Source organism: Netta rufina (assembly GCF_964035555.1).
Source record: "Netta rufina genome assembly, chromosome: 2".
NCBI lineage: Eukaryota > Metazoa > Chordata > Aves > Anseriformes > Anatidae > Netta > Netta rufina.
Window position 1 is genome coordinate 17,291,188 of NC_140124.1, and position 20,271 is coordinate 17,311,458.

General features: G+C 42.0%; 1 protein-coding gene across 1 annotated transcript; it reads right to left on the reverse strand.

The window, feature by feature from the left end:
• Positions 1 to 8,219: 8,219 nt before the first annotated feature.
• On the reverse strand, positions 8,220 to 19,495 carry LOC311207133 (uncharacterized protein; the record flags this gene model as incomplete). The annotated part of the gene is made up of 6 exons (XM_084283033.1): positions 8,220 to 13,775; positions 14,038 to 14,219; positions 14,641 to 14,844; positions 15,917 to 16,077; positions 17,640 to 17,793; positions 19,435 to 19,495. 6 exons carry the CDS (start codon positions 19,493 to 19,495, stop codon positions 8,220 to 8,222), a joined length of 6,318 nt encoding a protein of 2,105 aa, XP_084139159.1.
• Between the last annotated feature and the right edge of the window lie 776 nt (positions 19,496 to 20,271).

Below are 20,271 nucleotides of genomic sequence, written 5' to 3' on the forward strand. Positions count from 1 at the left end.
GAGGTGGGAATGGTTTGCCTGGCCCATTGCCACAGTTCAGCGCCGGGTAAGGCTCCGTCAGCAGCTCTACAGGGTGGTGTCAGCCTGCACCCAGCCCCAGGTTCCACATGCTGCCGACCTAAATGGACTCCTCCAAACAGGTAAAGCAACATTTTCCTTCCAAAACTGTAAGTTTGCCCTTGGGAAGTGATGCAGCTCAAGTGTCCTCTCAGCTCTTCCATCCCACTCAATTGCATGTCCCAGCTGCTCCCCAAATTCAGCCTTCAAAGTCTCTCACCACACTTTCTTAATTGCGAGGTGGACTAAAATCATTGAAAAATACAAACAAAACAAAAATTTAAAAATTTAAAAATAAAAAAAAAAAGGGGGGGGGGGGGCAGAAAGGTAGCTTGGGAGCAAAAAGCAAGGGTGAAAGATAAGATGGAGAGCTGGAAGAAGACAGACTCGTGGCCACACAGCTGAGACGTCAGCCCGCAGACCTTTCCAGGGAAGCGGGCTGGGAGTCGGGGATGGTTTTAACTTTGTTTAACGTGGCACACAAAACAAGCTGGTCTATTCATCTGTCTCACTCTCTCCCCCCTCTCTGAGCCCTATCCTTTTATTGCATATTGAACATTTCATTCTGTGGTTTTTGTTCTTTTTCAAAGGTGAGTTAGCCAAATATATTTTAAACGGATAAACAGTCAACAGATTAAGGCTTCAGATGCAAAGCAGGTTTTAAGAATTCACTTTTCCTTGCAAGACAGTCCAGAATCATGCAGGAATTAAAATCTCATGGTGCCACGGGGAGTATGTGAATTCCAGGACTACCAAAGTAATTTTCCTTGAGGTTTCTGGGCAGTTTCTCTGAGGACAACTCAGCAGAAAGCAGTTCACCAGACCAGTGCTGCCATACCACCTTCACTGCTGGTTATTTCACTAACACAGGGAAGCTGGAGTCCAGGAGAACAGCAAAAATGCACGGCATCTCCCAGAGAAGTGAGGAAAGCAGCACAGGAGGAAGGAAGATGTGCATGGTCGAACAGGTCACGTTATGCTCCTCAGTGGAGTGGAAAGAAGCAAGAGTTTCAAGCCCTCTGCCTGTTTCTGTACATTAACTTTCTTCGTGGTTCATTGCCATAGAAGTTCCTCTCCATTGACATGCAGGGAGCTCTGAAACGTGGTTCAGAAGTGGACACCTATGTTCTTAGTCAAATGAACCCATCAGCCCAGGCAAAGCTCGCTCATGGGTGAGAACCAGATTTGAGTCCACCGTTTCAGCAGGTTTGATATATGATGTGATGTGAACTCAGTCTCAGTTTACCCCTCAGTTTAGCCCTCATTCCCCGACCCTCCCACATCTCCGTGCTTCCCCTGCGCATTGCCCAGCAAAGTGCTGTCCATGGAATTTCACGGTGCAGACCCTGGCACACCAAGCTAAACCTTGGCCTCGCACATGCTACTTTGCGTCTTGGCAGCACTAATTCACATTGTTATGTCCATCAGGTGCAGCTGCAGCATTTTGTGAACGCTGCAAAAATTGTGGAGGAAATCAGGTTTTCAGAAGACAGATCTAGGTGATGCTACAAGTACTGGCAGTAGTGAAAATTTTCAGGTTTCATTTCTGTTCCATAAAAGCACCCTAGCTGTTCAACAAATTGTATTTTGACATTCAGATGTTCTGCACCTGTTATTTCTCTTTATTTGATGAAAGCAGTAATGGAATTTATGCTAAGCAAAATGCCAATTTGTATTTAGCTTTTGTATTTTTGCAGCTGCAGCCTCTGTCTTTGAAGTCCAGAACCGGTGATGTAAGAACCTTTGACCGTTCAGCAGTCAGTCCTCCTCAGCAGCAGAGAAGTCCAGACAGGCCATGAGTTTCTTTATGATCACAGCGGTGCATTGGAATGGCCACTGACACTCTCAGAAATGATTCAGGTAAAGAGCACGGACATGCTGCCTATCAGGATTACCTCCCACCTCAGACTTCTTATATTCAGAGTTAGTGTTCATGGAGGAGTAATCTTTTTTCATCAAGTTTCTGTTACATATCACTTATCCACTCTTTGAGGATATGTTTTCTCTGTTTGTCTCCTATATTTGTGTGCTATTTCTGGTCTGAAAACAAGAGAACCTCAAGGTTTTTTCGTGCATTGCTTGCTGACCTCCTCAGCAGTTGCAGCCAACCTAGGCAGCATCGAATCCAATTCTGTTGCGTTAAATTCAGTTTTCTTTTTCCATAGTTTCCAGTACTTGATTCAAGTTGTGGAACACAACTGGGACATGTAAAAATGAAGAAAGGCATTTCTTCAGCTGAGTGCTAAAGCCAATTATTTCTGAAAAGCGCTAGCAAATGTGGCATTTCCATGGGCAAGCAACTTGGCAAGTCAAGAGTGAGTGATTGATTTCTTGTGTTCAGCTGCTCAGCTGTGTTTTCTATGCTCAATTTGAGGTATTTACTGGCAGTGCAGAAAGGAGAAACAATTCCATTGGTTTTCTAGAGGGATGGGCAGCCTGTGTTTTCATTCTCAGACATTGTTTCTCCTAAACCTAGCACAGCTCATGGCCATACTCACAGAGTCATAGAATCATTTAGGTTGGAAAAGACCCTTAAGATCGTAAATTTCAACTGCCTGCCTAACTACCTAGTCTACCAGTAAACCATGTCCCTAAACACCACAAACATGCATTTCTTAAATACCTCCACCATTTCCCTGGGCAGCCTGTTCCAATGCCCAACCACTCTTTCCATGAAGGAATTCTTCCTGATATCCAATCTAAACCTCCCCCGGTGCAACTTGAGGCTGTTTCCTCATGTCCTATTTTACTTTCCCAAACTCTCTACCTCCTTCTCATTTGTGTAGAGATGCTTAAAACAGGAGGCTTCACTCCATGCTGAAAATCTAATGTAGAGTTTGAGATCACAGTAACAGATTTCATCATGAGGAAGACAGCTCACATTGGGCACATTTTTCCCTGTGTAGTTCTTACCTGGATCATAATATTTTGACGTTAAATCTTTCAAATTACATTTCCATAATATGAATTGTGTCTGCTTCCAGAAATTGTCAGTTCCACTACCTATTGGCTTAATTACTGAAAAAAGGAGAATAACTAGAGATTTTCTCCTCAGTTCACATAGCGAAGTAAAGGCCTAGTGTGTCGATATGAAACACTGCATTATTTGGATTTCCTAATGGCTTAGCAATAAATTGAACTGATGGTGAGAAATTACAGTTCTGCACAGGATCCTGTTCTTCGTATCTTTATTATCGGCAAGAAGTCCAACACCTGGATGAAGTCTTCCTCTGTTTCTACTCTGAGAAATGTAGGGGTGTTTTTCTAAACCAGCACAATGGCTCAGGTGGGTCCTTTGTCAGACATGTCATGAGTAAATAAAGTTACTTTCCTGCTGAGGGCTGACACATGTAGACTTGACATTAGTAACACCATCATGCATTTTGTCTGATATTTCCCATGCACAGCCCCCAGCGCATACCCCATGCACAGTTGCATAGATTTTTGCCAAATGCAGGCCATAAGCCTAGAAATATTTTATCCATGTCTACATGGGCTGCATTTCCCTGAATGTTTAACAAAATCAGTTTGGCTGTCTCCACAGGAGCAACAAACATCAGCTAACTGCACCGGTTTCTTGTTACAGTGGGGAAAGCAGGTTACTGAGAGAGGGGGGTCATCATACCTATTGTAGATCTCCCCTTCTGGATCAGATAATCACGCCTTATAATGCCTGTTAGTCACAAGTGACTATAAGGGGAGCCCAGGCTTATCAGCTGGAATGGAGACATCAATTTTGGAGCACAGGCATTTGCTCAGATCACTCACACCTTCATTTGCTCTGTCAAAACGGCTCCAAAAGTCAGTCTGTGTGAGCTCTCCTCAAACTGTCTTTTATCATACAAACATGGAGCATATTCCCCTGCACGAGGAGAATTCACACATCTCGGTAGTCCTTCAGGAAGTTGTACAGATTTTTCATCATGTCTGAAAAGCCCTTTCATTGTTGCTCCAGGTGCTGCCATTTGTTCTTTAGTGGCCCTACAAAATCCGTTCCTCTTTTTCTTTCACATCACCCCCTACCTGTGTTTCACACCTCCAGACCCCTTGCCAGAAAATTGACTCCTGCCTCATGTGTTTTGAAGGTGTCCTGGTTTAAGCTTTGTTTTCAGCTTAAATCCTGGCTACAAAATGGGGATGCATGGGGATGCATGGCCTACAGGGGGTGCCAGACACAGAGATCCCAGTGGGACTACAGTTCTAGCGAGTAAGGTGCATTTATGTGCCGTTTCCAACTGTCTTAGGACAGTCGTTTGAGCCCAGAACTGGTAAAGACTGTCCACAGACACTGAGAACAGAATATAGATTTCAGAACTGCAGTCATGGGGTTTATGTCTAGTTATTTTCCCTTGAAGTCCTTAAAAATTTTCCCCCACTTTGGAGGAAGGGGATGTTAAAGATACTGCATTTATTATTAACTATATTTATTGAAGCATTTATCTGGATCAGTTTAGAAGAATAAAAAGCAGGTTGTCCTCAGAGGATCCTCAGGTTTGGCTGCCTGGGCTCAGGGCCAAGGCAGCTCAGCTGCTCAGTGGGAAGAGGCTCCTAGAGGTGCCATGGGGAATCATGGCCACTGCCAGCCCTAGTCTTGGTGGTGCTGCTTTTAAACCAAGGTTTCAACACCTGGGCCTCACCAGAGCTATAACTACCACTGTGTCATGGGCTTGGCCTGGCCACAGCCCCTGATGTTCTTCTAGACTATATTTGCAGGCTGACCTGCATGTTGTAAGGTGTTATATGATCCAGGCAAAACAAGACATTGGTGTACTTGCATGAAAGTGAGGTTGTTAGTTCGGGCAGAGGAGTCCTTCCATACAACAGGTAGATGTTTTGATGAATTGCCTGGGGCAGAAAGCAAACTGTACATCTGTGAGCAGGTTTTCTAAGGAAATGTTGGGTCTCTTTCTCATTAATCGTGTTTTTATGTCACTGCTGTTGAGAACATATCTAACTAATTGCATTTCTGGGTGTACACAGAGAAGAGGAGGTAGGCATATTAGTAGTTTGGCTAAATACATCATTTCAGGATCTGACTGGAAAAAATAATGTTTTTCCATGTACTGTGCTAGAGTCATGATTATCTTATTATTGATATGCATCCCGCTAATGGGATCCTTCCTCTGATAATGGGATTGAGAGTTTGGAGGCTGAGAGCACAGAATGTTTAGAAATAGACCCCATGTGCTTAACATTATCTGAGATTAATTGCAAAGACCAAACAACGTTGTCACTAAAAGCCTTCTGTTAAACATAGACTTCTTTAACAAATAATTTATCTAATTACAATCCAGATTTTGAGCAGAACACTGTTTTTCAGGTGGAAAGGACAGCTGCAGCTTTCTTCAAACTATCATATGTTTGACAGTAGCTGATGAAGAAAAGAAGAAAAAAAAAAAAAAAAAGGAAAAAAAGAAAAATCTAATTCAGAGGCCTGAGCAAGATCTGCAACATCCTGATTATGTGCTCCAGCTATGATATTTGGTACTACAGAACAGCACGCAAGCCATTAGCACTGCTCCTAGAACAGTGCAAGTTGTTTTTGTGGTTTTCTCAATCCCTTCTTTTTCTTGGTTAACCTTTCCTTCACTGCCAGCTGCTTCCAGGTTTCAGGATGTCAAAGATCTGATCTCGCGTGTCATCTGCATGCATTTTCCATGCTATCTTTCTGCTCCCATGCCCTACATACTTGTCAGACACAAGCTGTCGGGTAGTCAGTGCTCTGCCATTGCTGGGTTACCCTGCACTGCAACCTGCTGCTGCCAGGATGGTCAAATGCTCATTGCCCCAGCTGCAGCTAAAACCCACATCTCCAGAGCATTCTTCAAGATCAGGTTTCTTACTATACTTCTGGGGACTGGCAATGGTCTTGGTTTTATTCAAATATTCTGGCCCCTTGGACCTTCATGGCAGATCGAGAGAAGCAGTCAAAAGCAAAGCACGTAGAAGATAGGAGCTGCTTTAGCATCACCTCAATGCAAGTGCCATCACTAGTGATGGAAACCCAGTTTTTGAAGTGCGTGGCTGAGCAGAGCTGACCAACATTGAGAGTTCAGGCAATAGAAAGTCAGAGAGCAGCAATGGCTGCATCCAGACAGAGTTGGTGCTTCTGCTTCACAGAATCGGAGCTGGCTTGCTCAAGACTTCAGTCAATCAATTCAGTTGCAAGTACACAGTGGGGAGATGTATGGGAGATTCCTACATACAGTTAATGTAACTTGAGTGCCTGCATTGCTCAACAAATTGCCAGGAGCTGGGGATACAAGCTCTGGAGTCAGTGTGACCCCATTGCACAGGGGACAAATAAAACACCCAGCCAGGGCAGGAACAGGGGCATGATGGTAGCCAGTTCTCTGTCTCTCTCTCTCTTTCTCTCTCTCCCTTTCCAAGAGAGATTTTTATAATGTGAAAGTGCTGGAATACACAACCAATTACACATTTGGAGGCTTTATTTTCTAAAGGAATCACAAAATGGGTGAGGTTGGAAGGGATCTCTGTTTCTCCACCTTGTGAATTGCCTGGCTACTGCCAGAGGTTTGCAGTTGAACATTCAGTGTGTATGATGTCCAGAAATTAAAGTAATTAAGCAAAGCCTGGGGTGAGGTGGAAGCCTCACAGGCCAATGTTGTTTCAAGTGAGTTGGGAAAACAACCTATCTCTGTACTGAACGTTGGCCTCACCTCCTACCCCTCTTTTCTTTGTAACCAACAACACAACAAGCCTTGTTGAGAGCCAATTGGTACATGATTAATGACTTTGTCCCCCTCACCAAAAGTATAAACCTGGCATTTGGAAAACTCCACTTTGAGGATGAGAGCTCCAGTTATCAGACAGGTCTATGGGCCTCAACCTTTCTCCTCACAAAGTAGGGACGCTTCTTTGGTAAGCCTCTCGCCTCCAACAATGTTGGATGTTACCCAGGAAAACATTGGTAACTAAGGCACTGAACTATTAACTCAAGCTCAGTTATTGCCATAAGTGAATTTATCAACAGCAATTCTGAATCTGTTATATCTGTTGCCTTAATAAATTACATATCTTTTCAACTTTGTGAAACTGTCTCAGTGAAAGTCTTTGGTAGGGCTCTGAAACAGGCAAACATTGACTCTCGTGAGTATCTATATCCATAATTCTTTACACATAAGGTGTTGACCAAGTCCGGGACTAGGATTGGATCCAACCACACCTTGACTCCTCTCTGAGAAGGAGTTTGAAAGTGAAGGAGTCCTTTCTGAAACTCATGACTCAATGGGAGGGCCACCCTCAACCCTCAGGTATAACACAGAGAAACAACACAAGGACCCTGTTCTCATTTTAATAGATTACAGAAAATGCTTCCTCCAGCATCTTTGGGGAAAAGTTGATATTTTCTTTTTGATGTAAAGTAAGGGCAGCTGCTATATGACTTGGAACATTTAAACTTGGAGAGTGGGGAAGGGCAAAAAATAAAATAGGACAGAGGTACACTTGAGGTTTTGCTGTCTGAATTTTTGGACTATTCTTGGTTTTTTTTTGGTCTTTCATGAAAGAAGACTAATAAAAATGGTTACTGTACTGACATTTTTGTTAACATTTTTGCAGACACAATATAAGGAAAATATAAAGTTTTTGTTGTTGTTGTTGTTGTTTGTTTTTAAAGAAACCTTTAAAATTCACAACTAAAAGAGTGTTTTAAATATGTTCAGTTTATACATATTTAATAATCATCAAAAAAAGTATCATACATTAAAACTATAATAATGACAAAGAATTGTGATAACACAATGTTACTTTACATAGACATTCATCAGTTAGAATGGTGAATTCATCATTTTCATTAAGATTTTAATATGGTTAAAAATATGCAATGTCCCTTTCATATACAAAATTACCAAATAACTGTGTACGTATTACTTTACCTACTTCCAGTTAAAAATACTGAAAACAAAGGTAAAAGATATTGAAAAGAACAAGTCATGCTGTTGACTGAAAGTAATAAATCTATAGTGCAACAGCAGAAGAAACCAGTGTAGGGTTTTCTAGGTCAACACAGAAGAATACATTTAGCATAACCAGATGTTCTACCTTGTCTTTGCAATAACATATTCTGAGATACTACAAAGGGTCCAGTTACGCTGAAAACTACACAATTCTTCAGTGGGCATTCCTGGATAAGAAGATTCCTATAGCCAGCTCCCGTGTTCTGCTCCATCATCTGCAGACTCTTTTATCTCAACAATTTCATCTGCATTGGTTGCATCTTCTAAAACTACTACTAAACTTGACAGAGTGGTGTGAGGATCAAGCAGTTTCAGGAGAGGTATGTCGACCTTTCTTTCTTGAAAGACGCGGTTCTGAATTGTCAAAGCTAACATAGAGTCTATGCCTAATGATGAAAGATGTGTATTCATGGTTAGTTCGTCTGGGGTCAATCCAGTGAGCTCACCCACCAGTGAGGTAATATAGTCTTCAGACTTAACTAAAGCAGGACCTTGGTCTTGAGTTTTCTCAGATATTTCAGGCTTGTTCCTGAATTCTTCTGACATAAGTGACCTGAAGCGACTTTTGAGTGACAAAATCCGAGAAAAAACGTGATTAACTAAAGTTTGCAAATTGAACTTGACAACAGCTTGCTGTGGGTTATTTGTAAGTAAGCTCTTCCTGAGATACTCATGAATTTCATGCACTTGGAGGACGTCTATGCCCTTGGATGCCAGAATGTTCTGAATCTGGTCTTGATTGAACAATATGCCGAGGTTCAAAGCACCCCAGTTAATGGATTGGCCTGAAAGCCCACAGTTCCTCCTGTAGAGGCAGAAGACATCTAGGAAAGAGTTTGCAGCTGCATAGTTTGCCTGCGTGGAATTTCCCAGAAAGGAAGTAACAGAGGAGTAGCACACAAAGTAGTCAAGCTCATGGCCTTTGGTAGCCCAGTGAAGATTTACGGTCCCTGCCACTTTTGGGCTCAGAACTTTCTGAAAGTCAGCCAGCTTCAGAACTTCAAGCCGGCCATCGTGCAAAACCACAGCACTTTGAAAGACACCTTTGATTGGACTGCCTACAAATAGTTTTACAATGGACTGGAAAGCTTTCTCAACTTCATTGGTTGAAGTAATATCACACTGCACAAACACTATTTTGCTCCCTTCATACTGCTGCTGCAAAGCCTTCATCTCTTCTTGCTTCTCATTACTTGGATTTTTCCTGGAAAGTATTGCAATACACCCTCCTCCATTCTTGGCAATAAATTTCACAGTTTCAAAGCCAAGTCCAGTGAGACCCCCTGCTACTACATAAACAGCATTCTGCTTAAATATCTTCTTCTGGGGTTCATACACCGGTATATCTGAAACCATGCTGATATTCCTCTGCCTTCTCAGTACAGCAAGTGGGACAGATTTGCATGTAAAATATGACACCAGAGAGTGCACACTCTCAAAGTTCTCATTTTGTTGAAAAACAGAAGCTGGCAGAGATTTAAACCGTTTCATATCTATTGAACTGAGCCACGCATGCATAGTCTTTCGCAATTCCTTTAGAGATGCTTTCTGGAAAATGCTGCTAAGTGTGAGGATATGAAAGCTGATATTTTCATGATCAAATCCACTGACATTCTGAATACATTCAGACTGTTGATTGCCACATACTACCACCACATCTTTAAGAAAGTTCATGTGGGCCAAATCCTGCTGAGACAGTCTGTGTATTGGAGGAAGAACAACAAGGGCATGACATGAATTTATATACTGGAACTCACTGGGAGATGGCCTTGCAAATACTACTTTCCAGCCGACCTCTTCTGCTGCTGCAGAAAGAACTTGGCACAAAACTGACGATGGCTCCTTCGAAATAATACCCAAAATTCTGCCATGTTTCCCCTTGGGTAACCTCTGACTTAAGATTTCCCATGCAATTATAAAGTATGACACACAAGGAACATTCTGAAAGCAAGGAAATTTCTTTACATTGAAGCAAACTGTTCCTGGAATCTGAATTCTGGATGATGCAGCAGCTGGATAACATGAAACCACGTGATCTCCAACTTTAACTTTCTTCACATCAACACCTATTGCTGTTACAGTGCCACTGAAATCAAGAGCTAAAAGTCTGTGTTTGTCTATTGCTTGGGAATTCCAGTAGAGTGTATTACCAAAGTTCCGACTAGAAACGCTAATAGGAAAATAATCTTCTGAGTGGAGACACACTTTATCCACTTGAATTTCAATGCTCTGTTTTTCAAGCTGAGTAGCAGTGCTGGTGGATAACTCAGCAGACAAGTCTTTCGCTGTGTACGGATCAGCAGTGTACAAAGTGAACGTTTCTGAATTATGGAGAGATCTTACAGGTTGGCTGTAATCTGAATCTACAAACGCTGTGCGCCTGACTTCAGTCACATAAATTCTCCCTTGGCTGATGTAAACTTCTGGGTATTCCTCACCTCTGTATTTGATAAGAATGTCTGATAACGCTGAGATGTCCAGGGATCTGGAAGAGCTGAGGTCAATTAGCTGAAATGTAATTTCTGGAACTTCAACAATACAAGTTCTGGTCATGCCATAGAGCGCAAACGCACAGTTAATGTGGTCTACATTTCTTTCTGTCGTTCTGTAGCTGATAACTCTGATTGAACAGCGGGATCTTTTCTCTCTTAATGCCACAATAACTTGGCGATAGGCTTCACAACACTTTGCCAGTTGGTCTACCATTTTGCTTGGGAACTCTTCATTTAACTTTTGAATTCCCCACAAGAACAGAATTTCATCATAATCCTTGACCTCTGCTTTCATTTTATTCTCTCTGTGGACTTCCAAGAGGGCTTCCCAGTCCTCATACATAACATATCTGGAATTAGGATGCAAGTATTTTTTGAGCTGTTCAGCTATCCCCAGTTTGTCAGCAAACACTAGGACTCTGGGCGTTGCACCTAGATGTCCTATCACCTGTGAAGAAGAGACTTCTACCCACTTATTTTCAAACATGAACTCGTTGTCTCTGGAAGATGCTTGCTTCATGAAAGTGATGGCAACACGTTTGAGTTCGGCCAAAACGGAACCGTGTTTGTCCATGAAGCATCCGCAGACCTCTAAGCAGTTCCCAATGGATTTACTTGTTCTCATATAAATCATCATTTCTTCCTCTAGCGGTCGGAGCACCACCAGGCTGCCTATCCCTGATGGAAAGCCTGCTCTGGACTGGAACGTCTTTGAGGTCATGACAGCAGTCATCTGCAGAAAACAGTCTAGCAGCACTGGATGAATACAGTAGCTGTACATCTCTTGGACAGTCTCCTTGTTCACCTTTATGCTTGTTATAGCTTCCTTTAGTTCTTGGCAATAATGCACATCGCTGAGCTGCCTGAATATGGAGCCGTACTGAAAGCCAACCTGAGACAGTGCTTCATAAACCTCCTCTGTGCTAATCACTGAACTGCATCTCTGATAGACGTCTTGGAAGGAGATGCTGCTTTCTTCCACAACAGCATCAGACATTTTTGTAACTTGGCCTGAAGCATAAACTGCATTGGAGGACGAGAGGATCTCAAAGGCTGTCACTACGTTATCTGGACTCAGCTTGATATTCAAGACTTGGGAATTCTGTGTGAGAACACACGGTGCTGAAAAGCTGATACTCAACTGGCAAGTACTTAGAGGCACTTTAGGTCTTGAGCTGCTCATGACACAGGACAGACCAAGCTCTACATAAAAAGCACCAGGGACTAAAGCCACACCGTTGTTCTTATGCTCGTATAAGTAGGATGTCGTGTCCTGAGAGAGCAGGCAGCCAAATTCTGTGTTGTCACTGTTCATGTCATAAATCAAAGGATGACTGGAGCTGACACTTCTTTGGTTTGCTTGTGGACGGGTAGCTGGAGAGGTGAATTTTTTACGATCAAATTGGTACCGTGGAATGGCCACTGGAACACTTTGATAGCCATTATAAAAGTGCTGCCAGTTGGGATTATATCCCAGTTCAAACAGATTTCCTACCAGGCTAAAGAGTGTCTGATACTCCACATCAGACTGCAAAGAAGAGAACACAGGAGTGGCTTTCCCTAGAGTTTCTTTTATGCTTCGCTGCAATGCTCGGTGAGGGCTTATTTCCACAAACACCACATTTTCCCTGTCTCTAGCTGCAGTTTCTATGGCTTGAGTGAAAGCAACAGGCTCGCGAGTATGCCGGGCCCAGAATTTGCCCTGAATGAAGTCATTTGCAGAAGCAGCCATCCCAGTCAGCGTTGAAATTACTTCAATTTCCCCCTTCTGTTTTTCTAAAGGCTGTATGGTCTCTTCCAACTCCCCAAGTATCATATCCATACTGGGGCTGTGGTAGGCAGCTGGGACATTTAAAACATGAAGAAAGATGTTTCTTTGGCTGAATGTTTGAGCTAAAACTTTCTGGACCGCATCCACATCGTCCGGATTTCCAGACAAGGTGCACGTAACTGGGCTGTTGAAAGCTGCAATGCACACCTTTCCTGAATAGGGATGCAGACATTCAGCTATCTCTTGAACAGGGATGTTTCCAACCACCAACATCCTGCCACTGGGAGTCTTTGCCTGCAGCCTGCTCCGGTGATAAATCACTTTCACAGCATCTGCCAGGGAAAGGTACCCAGCAAAATGCGCTGCTGCAATTTCCCCCACTGAGTGGCCAACAGCAGCAACTGGCTTAATGCCCCAGTACTTCAGAAGGGAAGCTAAGGCAACCTGCAGGGTGAAAAGCATGGGCTGGGAGAGTTCTGGATTCAATAACTCCTTCGAGCTGTGACCTTTTGCTGGCAGGAGGCTGATGGGGGTGTGTTTCTGAAAGAGCGCTTCTATTTCCTTACACTTGTCTCTGAACACTGGCTCTGAGCTCAGCATTGCCTCACTGAACTCCTTCAGTGTTACACCATTGCCGCAGAACACAAACACCAGCTGTGGCTCCACCTTTGACATGGCAAATTCAGTGCTTCTTGCTGACATAACCTCTTGCTGCAAGTGTTGGAGAGAGTTTGTGACAAATGCTTTTCGGTACCTGTAGTTGGCATGGCTTCTTCTGCAGGCAGACGTATAGGCCAGGCTTGGGAGAGTTATGGAGTTTCTCGTGCTCAGCTGGTCAGCTGTATCGGCCATTGTCATCTGAAGGGACTTGGTAGATGCTGCAGACAGCAGAACTAATTCCAGTGGCCTCTTAAAGGCAGGAAGAGGCTCTGGCTGCTTAACCTGCCTGACTACAACGTGGGCATTGGTTCCTCCAAATCCAAAGCAGTTGATGCCAGCTACCCTTCCATACTCACCGGACTCTTCCCAGGGCTCAACAGTTGTGGGAACTGCAAGGTTTAACTTCTCTGTATCAATGCTGCTCATCTCCTCTGAGTAATGCAAAGATGGAACAATCTTTCTGTGATGCATCATCAGAAGCACTTTGATTAACCCTGCTGCTCCCGCAGCTGATTCCGTGTGGCCAATATTTCCTTTCACTGAACCAATTTTCAGAGTGGGAACTTGTGAAGATCTGTTTTTACAAATGACACTACCTAGGCTTGCAGCTTCAGTAGGGTCTCCAGCAGCAGTTCCTGTACCGTGTGCTTCAATATACTGCACAATGGAGGGGTTGACATGAGTTTCATAAATGCTGCGCAGTAAGTTCTCTTGCTCTATTTGAGATGGCCTTGTGATTGGAGTTATAGACCTACCATTCTGATTTACTGCACTGATATTTATAACACCCCAGATTTTGCTGAAGTCTTCCATTGCCTGTTTCACAGGAAGAGAAAATTACCTTTAATAATCGCATGCTTTTTCTGTATAGGACAAAAGAATCAAGAACAGACAGACAGGAATACTAACTTTTAAATTTGTGATGTCTTTCCCATGCTAGGGGAAGTGCATAAATGTTTTGTTAATATTAATATTAAGCTTGACTTGGGAAAGCCTTTTTCTAGAGTAATTATTAGACTGGGAAATACAAAATTCAAGTAAGCAACCAGTCTTCTTTTAGGCTGCTTCACAATCTTACCTTTTTCAGTGGTTTGAGGAAAACAACACCGCAGCCTTCTCCCCTTCCATAGCCATCTGCCTTTTTAGAGAAGGGTTTACTTATTCCCTCTGGAGAGATCATTTTTGCTTTACTGAGAGATACAAAGGTGCTGGGCTCTATTATGCAGTTTACACCACCACAAATAGCTGCTTCACAATCTCCTGGAATAAAGCAGAAACATAGTCAGGTTGAGACTTCCAAGATGATAGACAGAAACATTTTAATTATCTTTAAGTTAATGGGTTGAAAAGACTGTTATTATAGACAGACGCTATTAATAATACTAACAATTCTTTGAGGTATTTTAATTTTCAGGATTGGAATCTTTCACTGAGGTACATCATTGAAAAAGTACCCAATACAGATCTCTAAAACTACATCAGGATATGGTTAAGAAAGTAACACTATTCCTTATAGGTTTTCTTCTACAGGTACGGTGGATATTTCTGAGGCACTAGAACCTTTTAGTTCTCTATCAGTGAAGATGAATCTGCAGAAAGTTTTATTAATTCACTGAAGCAATTTTAAAATATGAAGCATCAATCCTAATTTCTTTGCCTACCATCTCTTCAGTCCCATTACCTGATTTAATCGCTCGCAAGGCATAGTGTAGAGCAAAAAGAAACGATGAACAGGCAGTGTCAATTGTCAGTGATGGTCCGGTCAGATTAAACGTGTAGGACACCCGGTTAGCAGCTATGCTCATTGCTGTTCCTGTACCAGCATAATGATTTATTTCATCTGATGATCTGCTTCCTATGATTTCATAGTCTCGATTCATAAGACCTATAAAAATATCAAATATGTGTCACATTAACCTGAGCAAACAAAAGGGATGTACAGCTCTGAGCTTGACAATGATTTTGTTTTCCTGTTTCAGTATTAATCTACATAGCATTAGGACTGCTGTGGTGATATTTTGCTTCTACTCAAAACAAAGGCCAGACTTCCAGCAATTTCCACTGGACACAGCTTACACAAATATACCTAACACGTGATTTTTTTTTACCTGGAAAAATGACAGGTCTGTTCTGCTTCCTTAGCTCATTGTATGAGACAGTTAAGGTGTGTGTAGCCTGTTCAGACCCTTGTATCTCAGTTTAAGCAAGGTTGGTTTCACTTGCTGTGATCCACTAAGCAAAGCAGTAAGAGAAAAGAACAAGGCCTGTGCCTCTGAAAGAAGTCATTTCCTCTCTCTGGAACACACATGCTTGGAGTACAGGGGATCTCAAGTCTATAGGCATGTGTGGAAAATGCAGTATGTTTATTCAAAATAGTTGTACTGTGTAAGGAGAGCATGTCCGAGACTAAGAGGCAATCTAAAGAGTTTGTCTCTATAGTTTCATCAGCCTAATTATCCCAGAAAATTCATATTAAAACAGACACACATTTACACCAGCAAAAATGGGCTAGCTTCTTGACACAATCGGCAGTTGGACAAGTGCACCTTGGTAGCATGCTACTATTTACATGAGAGTTTCTGCTGGTTTCACAGGATCTTAACCTTTACAACACCTTCACCACTGTTATACTGCAAAACATGAAGGTGTCATCGGTCTGAGTTGAGAGTATCAGTCCTGGCAAGGGTTGGTCTAGGTGGACAGTTTAACTTTTTCCTGCATCAACTTCAGTGCTGCAAGACACTAACACAGACACAGACACCTAACAGTACATCCATTAATTATATGATGATCTTCTAGACTAGCCTAATACTCTTTCTCCACCAAAAATGACCAGTTGTGTCATAGTACTGTAGCCTTAAGTTCTCCAATGCCAGAGATACATATAAATTTTACAAAGGGGCATTCCATTCTTTATGAGGTTAAAATGGACATTATTCACCGTGAAATGTTCTTACCAATAAAAACACCTGTTTTGGTGCCACTGATGGCTTCTACAGGGACTCCTGCATCCTCCAGTGCTTTGTATGTGCATTCTAACAGTAGCTTCTGTTGTGGATCCATGAATTCGGCTTCCATGTTATTAATTCCAAATAGGTGGTTGTCAAATGTATTAAATCTGTTAAAAATAGAAATCTCTTAGAAAATGGTACAATATGTATACAACATGCATTTATTTCTAGATCCAAAGTATGCATTTTTTGTAATGTCATGAAAAGCAAAGACCTAAGTGATGTTGAAACCACAGTTCCTATTTGTGAAATTCAGAAGGAAAAGATTATAGGCCAAGGATGCTTTATTTCCTGCCACAAGATACATACTTTTATCAACTATTCCACATTTCAGAGTTCTAAGGCCACCCCTCAAAATTCTTATTCACACCGGTGAATTATCCCACTGGTACCGATAGGACTCCTTCATTATGAAAATAATGAAAATTTGCAGAGTAAGACTCTTCTGCAATGCCATCATAGGCAACAAATTTTAAATAGCTATTGTCTTCTAAGTTATATAAAGGCAATGTTGACCAATGGCTTTCTAGTTTAAAACCAATAGACATGGGACCAGCCATAAGCCCACACTTTCAAACAACCAAAGCCAGACTCAATGTTGTATCCTACGATCACATTCATATGGCCTTCCGTCTTTTCTTGATTTCAGTGGAAAATTACATATCTAATAGGACACTATTTTCTTAAGTAATTCTGGGTCTTACAATCCAAAACTGTTAAGTTTTGTTAAGTGTAAAACTGTTAAATGTTATTCTCAGGAGCCAATAAGATTACTTCTGTGCATGTCAGCTTCTAATTGGAAAAAAGGCATGAGGATTTTCAGGAAATGTGGATTTAAAACTAAAGGCACTTATGCTGATCTGACTAGTTTGATATTCTTAGCACTAGCAACATCCCTCATACAGCTGTGCTCATATCTCTGATATAATTTCACATGAGACATCAGGGCACAACTAAAGGGATACATACTGCAGGTTCCTTCTCCATGTCTTCTCTGTACACTAGGATCTTTACCTGGTATTTATGTATACATAATCCCCCAGTATGATAAAGGACTGACTCAAATAAAAGGAGTGAATAACAAGAAAGAAAGAAAGAAAAAGTTTATTTTTCAATATGTAACAGTATGAGACTAAGTAAAAGCAGGATTATTATTAAATTATGAATAGTTCAGGTTTACAAGCAAGTGTAACACTCCAATCAAGCATAAGATCCCTTTCTTGACCATCTAGCAAGCAGACTTTCTTTTTTTTGTCTCTAAATTCTCACAGCTTCATTTAAATTAAAGCCAGCACAGGATTAAGTCCTAAAGTCTGGCAGAGCTGGCCAACCTTCAAGCTGAAGCTGGACAAGATTCACCAGCCAGTTCATATAGCTCACATTCGCTGTGTGACAGGTGACATCTCAAGACACGATGAATTTACAAGCTGGACTATGCAACCAAAGATCCTATGTGGCCTGTGAATAAATGTGCTCATAAATGTCATATAACAGGAGCTCCTGCAAATTGATAACTGCAAGTTTGTCTTGTGAGAAAACCTGTCATAAAAGAAAACCTGTTCCTAGGTCCAATTTGTAAGGTCTCCCTGTGGCTTGTACTCTCCGAAAGGCTGGACGCATTAGCCTCGTTACAGAAAAAGTCTGTGCCACAGCACAGTAGCAGACTTACTCATTGAGAAGAGCAGCGCGTGTTGTGCATGCTTTTCCTGGCTTGTTACTGTCTGGATCATACCACTCTTTGGTGTCAAACCTCTCTGGGGGTATTTCTACTGTGCAGTTTATGCCTTCCTCCAGGACTTTCCAGAAATTGTCAATTCCTTCACCTGTTGGACAAATATTTCAAAGAAGATTAAATTATGTGCTCCCTTTCTCCATGTATATGTAGAAATGCACACGGAATGTTACATGGAACTCCCATGTATATATCTAATTTACTGAAGAAGAAACACCACAGATAAAGAAATGAGTATTCTTTGGTGACAAGAAGGATGGAAAGGAATGACTGATCCTTTCACTTCATGCTTAAATGTAAAGTTACCCCACAAAATTCTTAACTTTTGTAAAACTCAAGAAGTTTTAAGACGTTTTTCCAAACACGTAAAATATCTCTAGCAAGTTGGCCATCAAAGAATCACTGAATGGAGTTTAATCCAGTTGGCAGTGAGCCAGCAGTGACTCCAGATAGTCAAATGAAATGAGGTTTTAGCGAGGAAGGTGTCAGTCTCGTTCCTCAGGTGACAAGTGATAGAACACAAGGGAACAATCTCACATTGTTCCAGGGGAAGTTTAGTTTGGATATTAGGAAGACTTTCTTCACAGAGAGGGTGGTCAAACATTGGAATGGGCTGCTCAGGGAAGTGGTCCCCATCCCTGGAAGCATTTAAGAGACGTGTAGACACGACACTAGGGGACACTGTTAAGTGATGGGACTTGGTAGGTCATGTTGATAGTTGGATTTGATGATCATGAAGGTCTTTTCTGACCTAAATGAGTCTATGATTCTGTGGTTGAAATCCAGAATTCCAACTATGGGCACTGAGGCTATGTCTATGCTTTCCTCTTAGCCTCCCCTGAAACCAGCTGTCACAGCATCCACACTGTGTCCCACATTTACCCTCCTCCCAGCTTCCACTTCCCTGTGGCTGACCTGTGGCATGGTGGTGCTAACCTCTGGCATGCTGACCAAGGGAGCTCTGATGTGGGCCAACACTGGGGCTGGAGACTGGGATAACAGTAACAATGCCTACATGACAGCAATCCCACCTAAAGTTAATCATCCCTGGTTAGTCCATCATCATAGACAGCCAAGGGCATTAGTTACACATGGAGTAATTTAAGAGTTCCCGTCACTCAACTTCTTTTGAGGCAGGTTCATTAAAAAAGCTCTGAAGATGTGCAATGCAGGATCAGGACACGTTGCATTTATTGCATGGAGACGTAACTAAGAACAGTGTATCTGAAGAGAGGCTCTTTACTGGGATGTCTGGACCAAAAATGGCTTGAACCAAATTAGCGTTTAATGCTGCAGTAGGAGACTGCTGCTACAGATTTTATAGAGCTTTACTAGAGTACTGACAGCTTCAGAGCAGCAGAAGAACCTAGAGAGCTCTCACAGCTATCTAAATATCTCCAACCATCTAATCTCAGAATGCAGAAACCTCAAATCACCCTTGACACACCCAGTCTGTCTGCATGAGTTTCACATACATAGCTCAATGCCCTGCCCACAGCCAGAACTGCAGGTCTCGCCCTCAGTGGACAAATTCAAACCAACTGATTCTCACCACAGTGTGACCTTTTAAAAAGATCCTACAAGTAGCAAAGCAATGAATTCTACAAAAGTAAGGGAGACATATATTCTTTTACATATACATGTTCTTTTACATGAATTCCTCAACTTTAATAAGTGACGGTGCTTTTCAATGTTCATTCCGCATCATGCTTTGTATTTACCCAAAACTTACCTCCAGGAAAGTTGCATGCTATTCCCACAATAGCAATTTCGCCTCCAGTCTCCATCTCCATTCTCTGGGCTGCACAATACGGGTATAAACGTCAATGAGATCAATCATTACACATTATACATTTCTCATTAGATAAATATTAGTTTAAAGGGTGAATTTCCCAGAAGCACATACACTTGTTCAAAGGTAGATTAATCTTGAGTGATCTGCCTTTGGCTGTGATGAGAAAGGACACTCTCCAAAGGTGGCCAGACCTGCAGGGTATGTTTCTGTCACATTTAGAGGAAAATCCCAGACAAGTTCCCCAGACTTCCTTATTCACAGACACTCCCTTTTTACTGTTTAACCTCTGCTACTCCCATCACTAGATAATCTGCTCTTGAGCCTTTTCTCTGATCAGCCCTGCTTCATACTTTGGGAACAGTAGGGAAATACGCATTGACCAGGGCACAATTTCAGCTCTATCATCTCCATCCTTTTCAGAAAATAGAGTCCCCAAGCAGACTCTGCAAGTTATTGGTTAAAATCAGACAAGCTAAACAGGCAACAGGTGTCTAAATCACCCTCCTCTGTTTTCAGAGGTTAACCCCCACAGACCACGCTCAAAGCCACCAACAGCTATGAGATTGCTGTTTTGACAATAATGAGCAGTCTCCAAGTAGCACCACTACTGCCACACAATAACTTCCCTTTCATCTCATTTCTGGCTTCAAAGAGAAAGCTTATTGTTGGGAAGAAATACAAAATGAAAACGTGATATTTTTCAACAAATACAATGGCAAAGAATAGGATATTACACATCAAAAGAAATATCTCAGCATAGACTTTAAAGCTGTT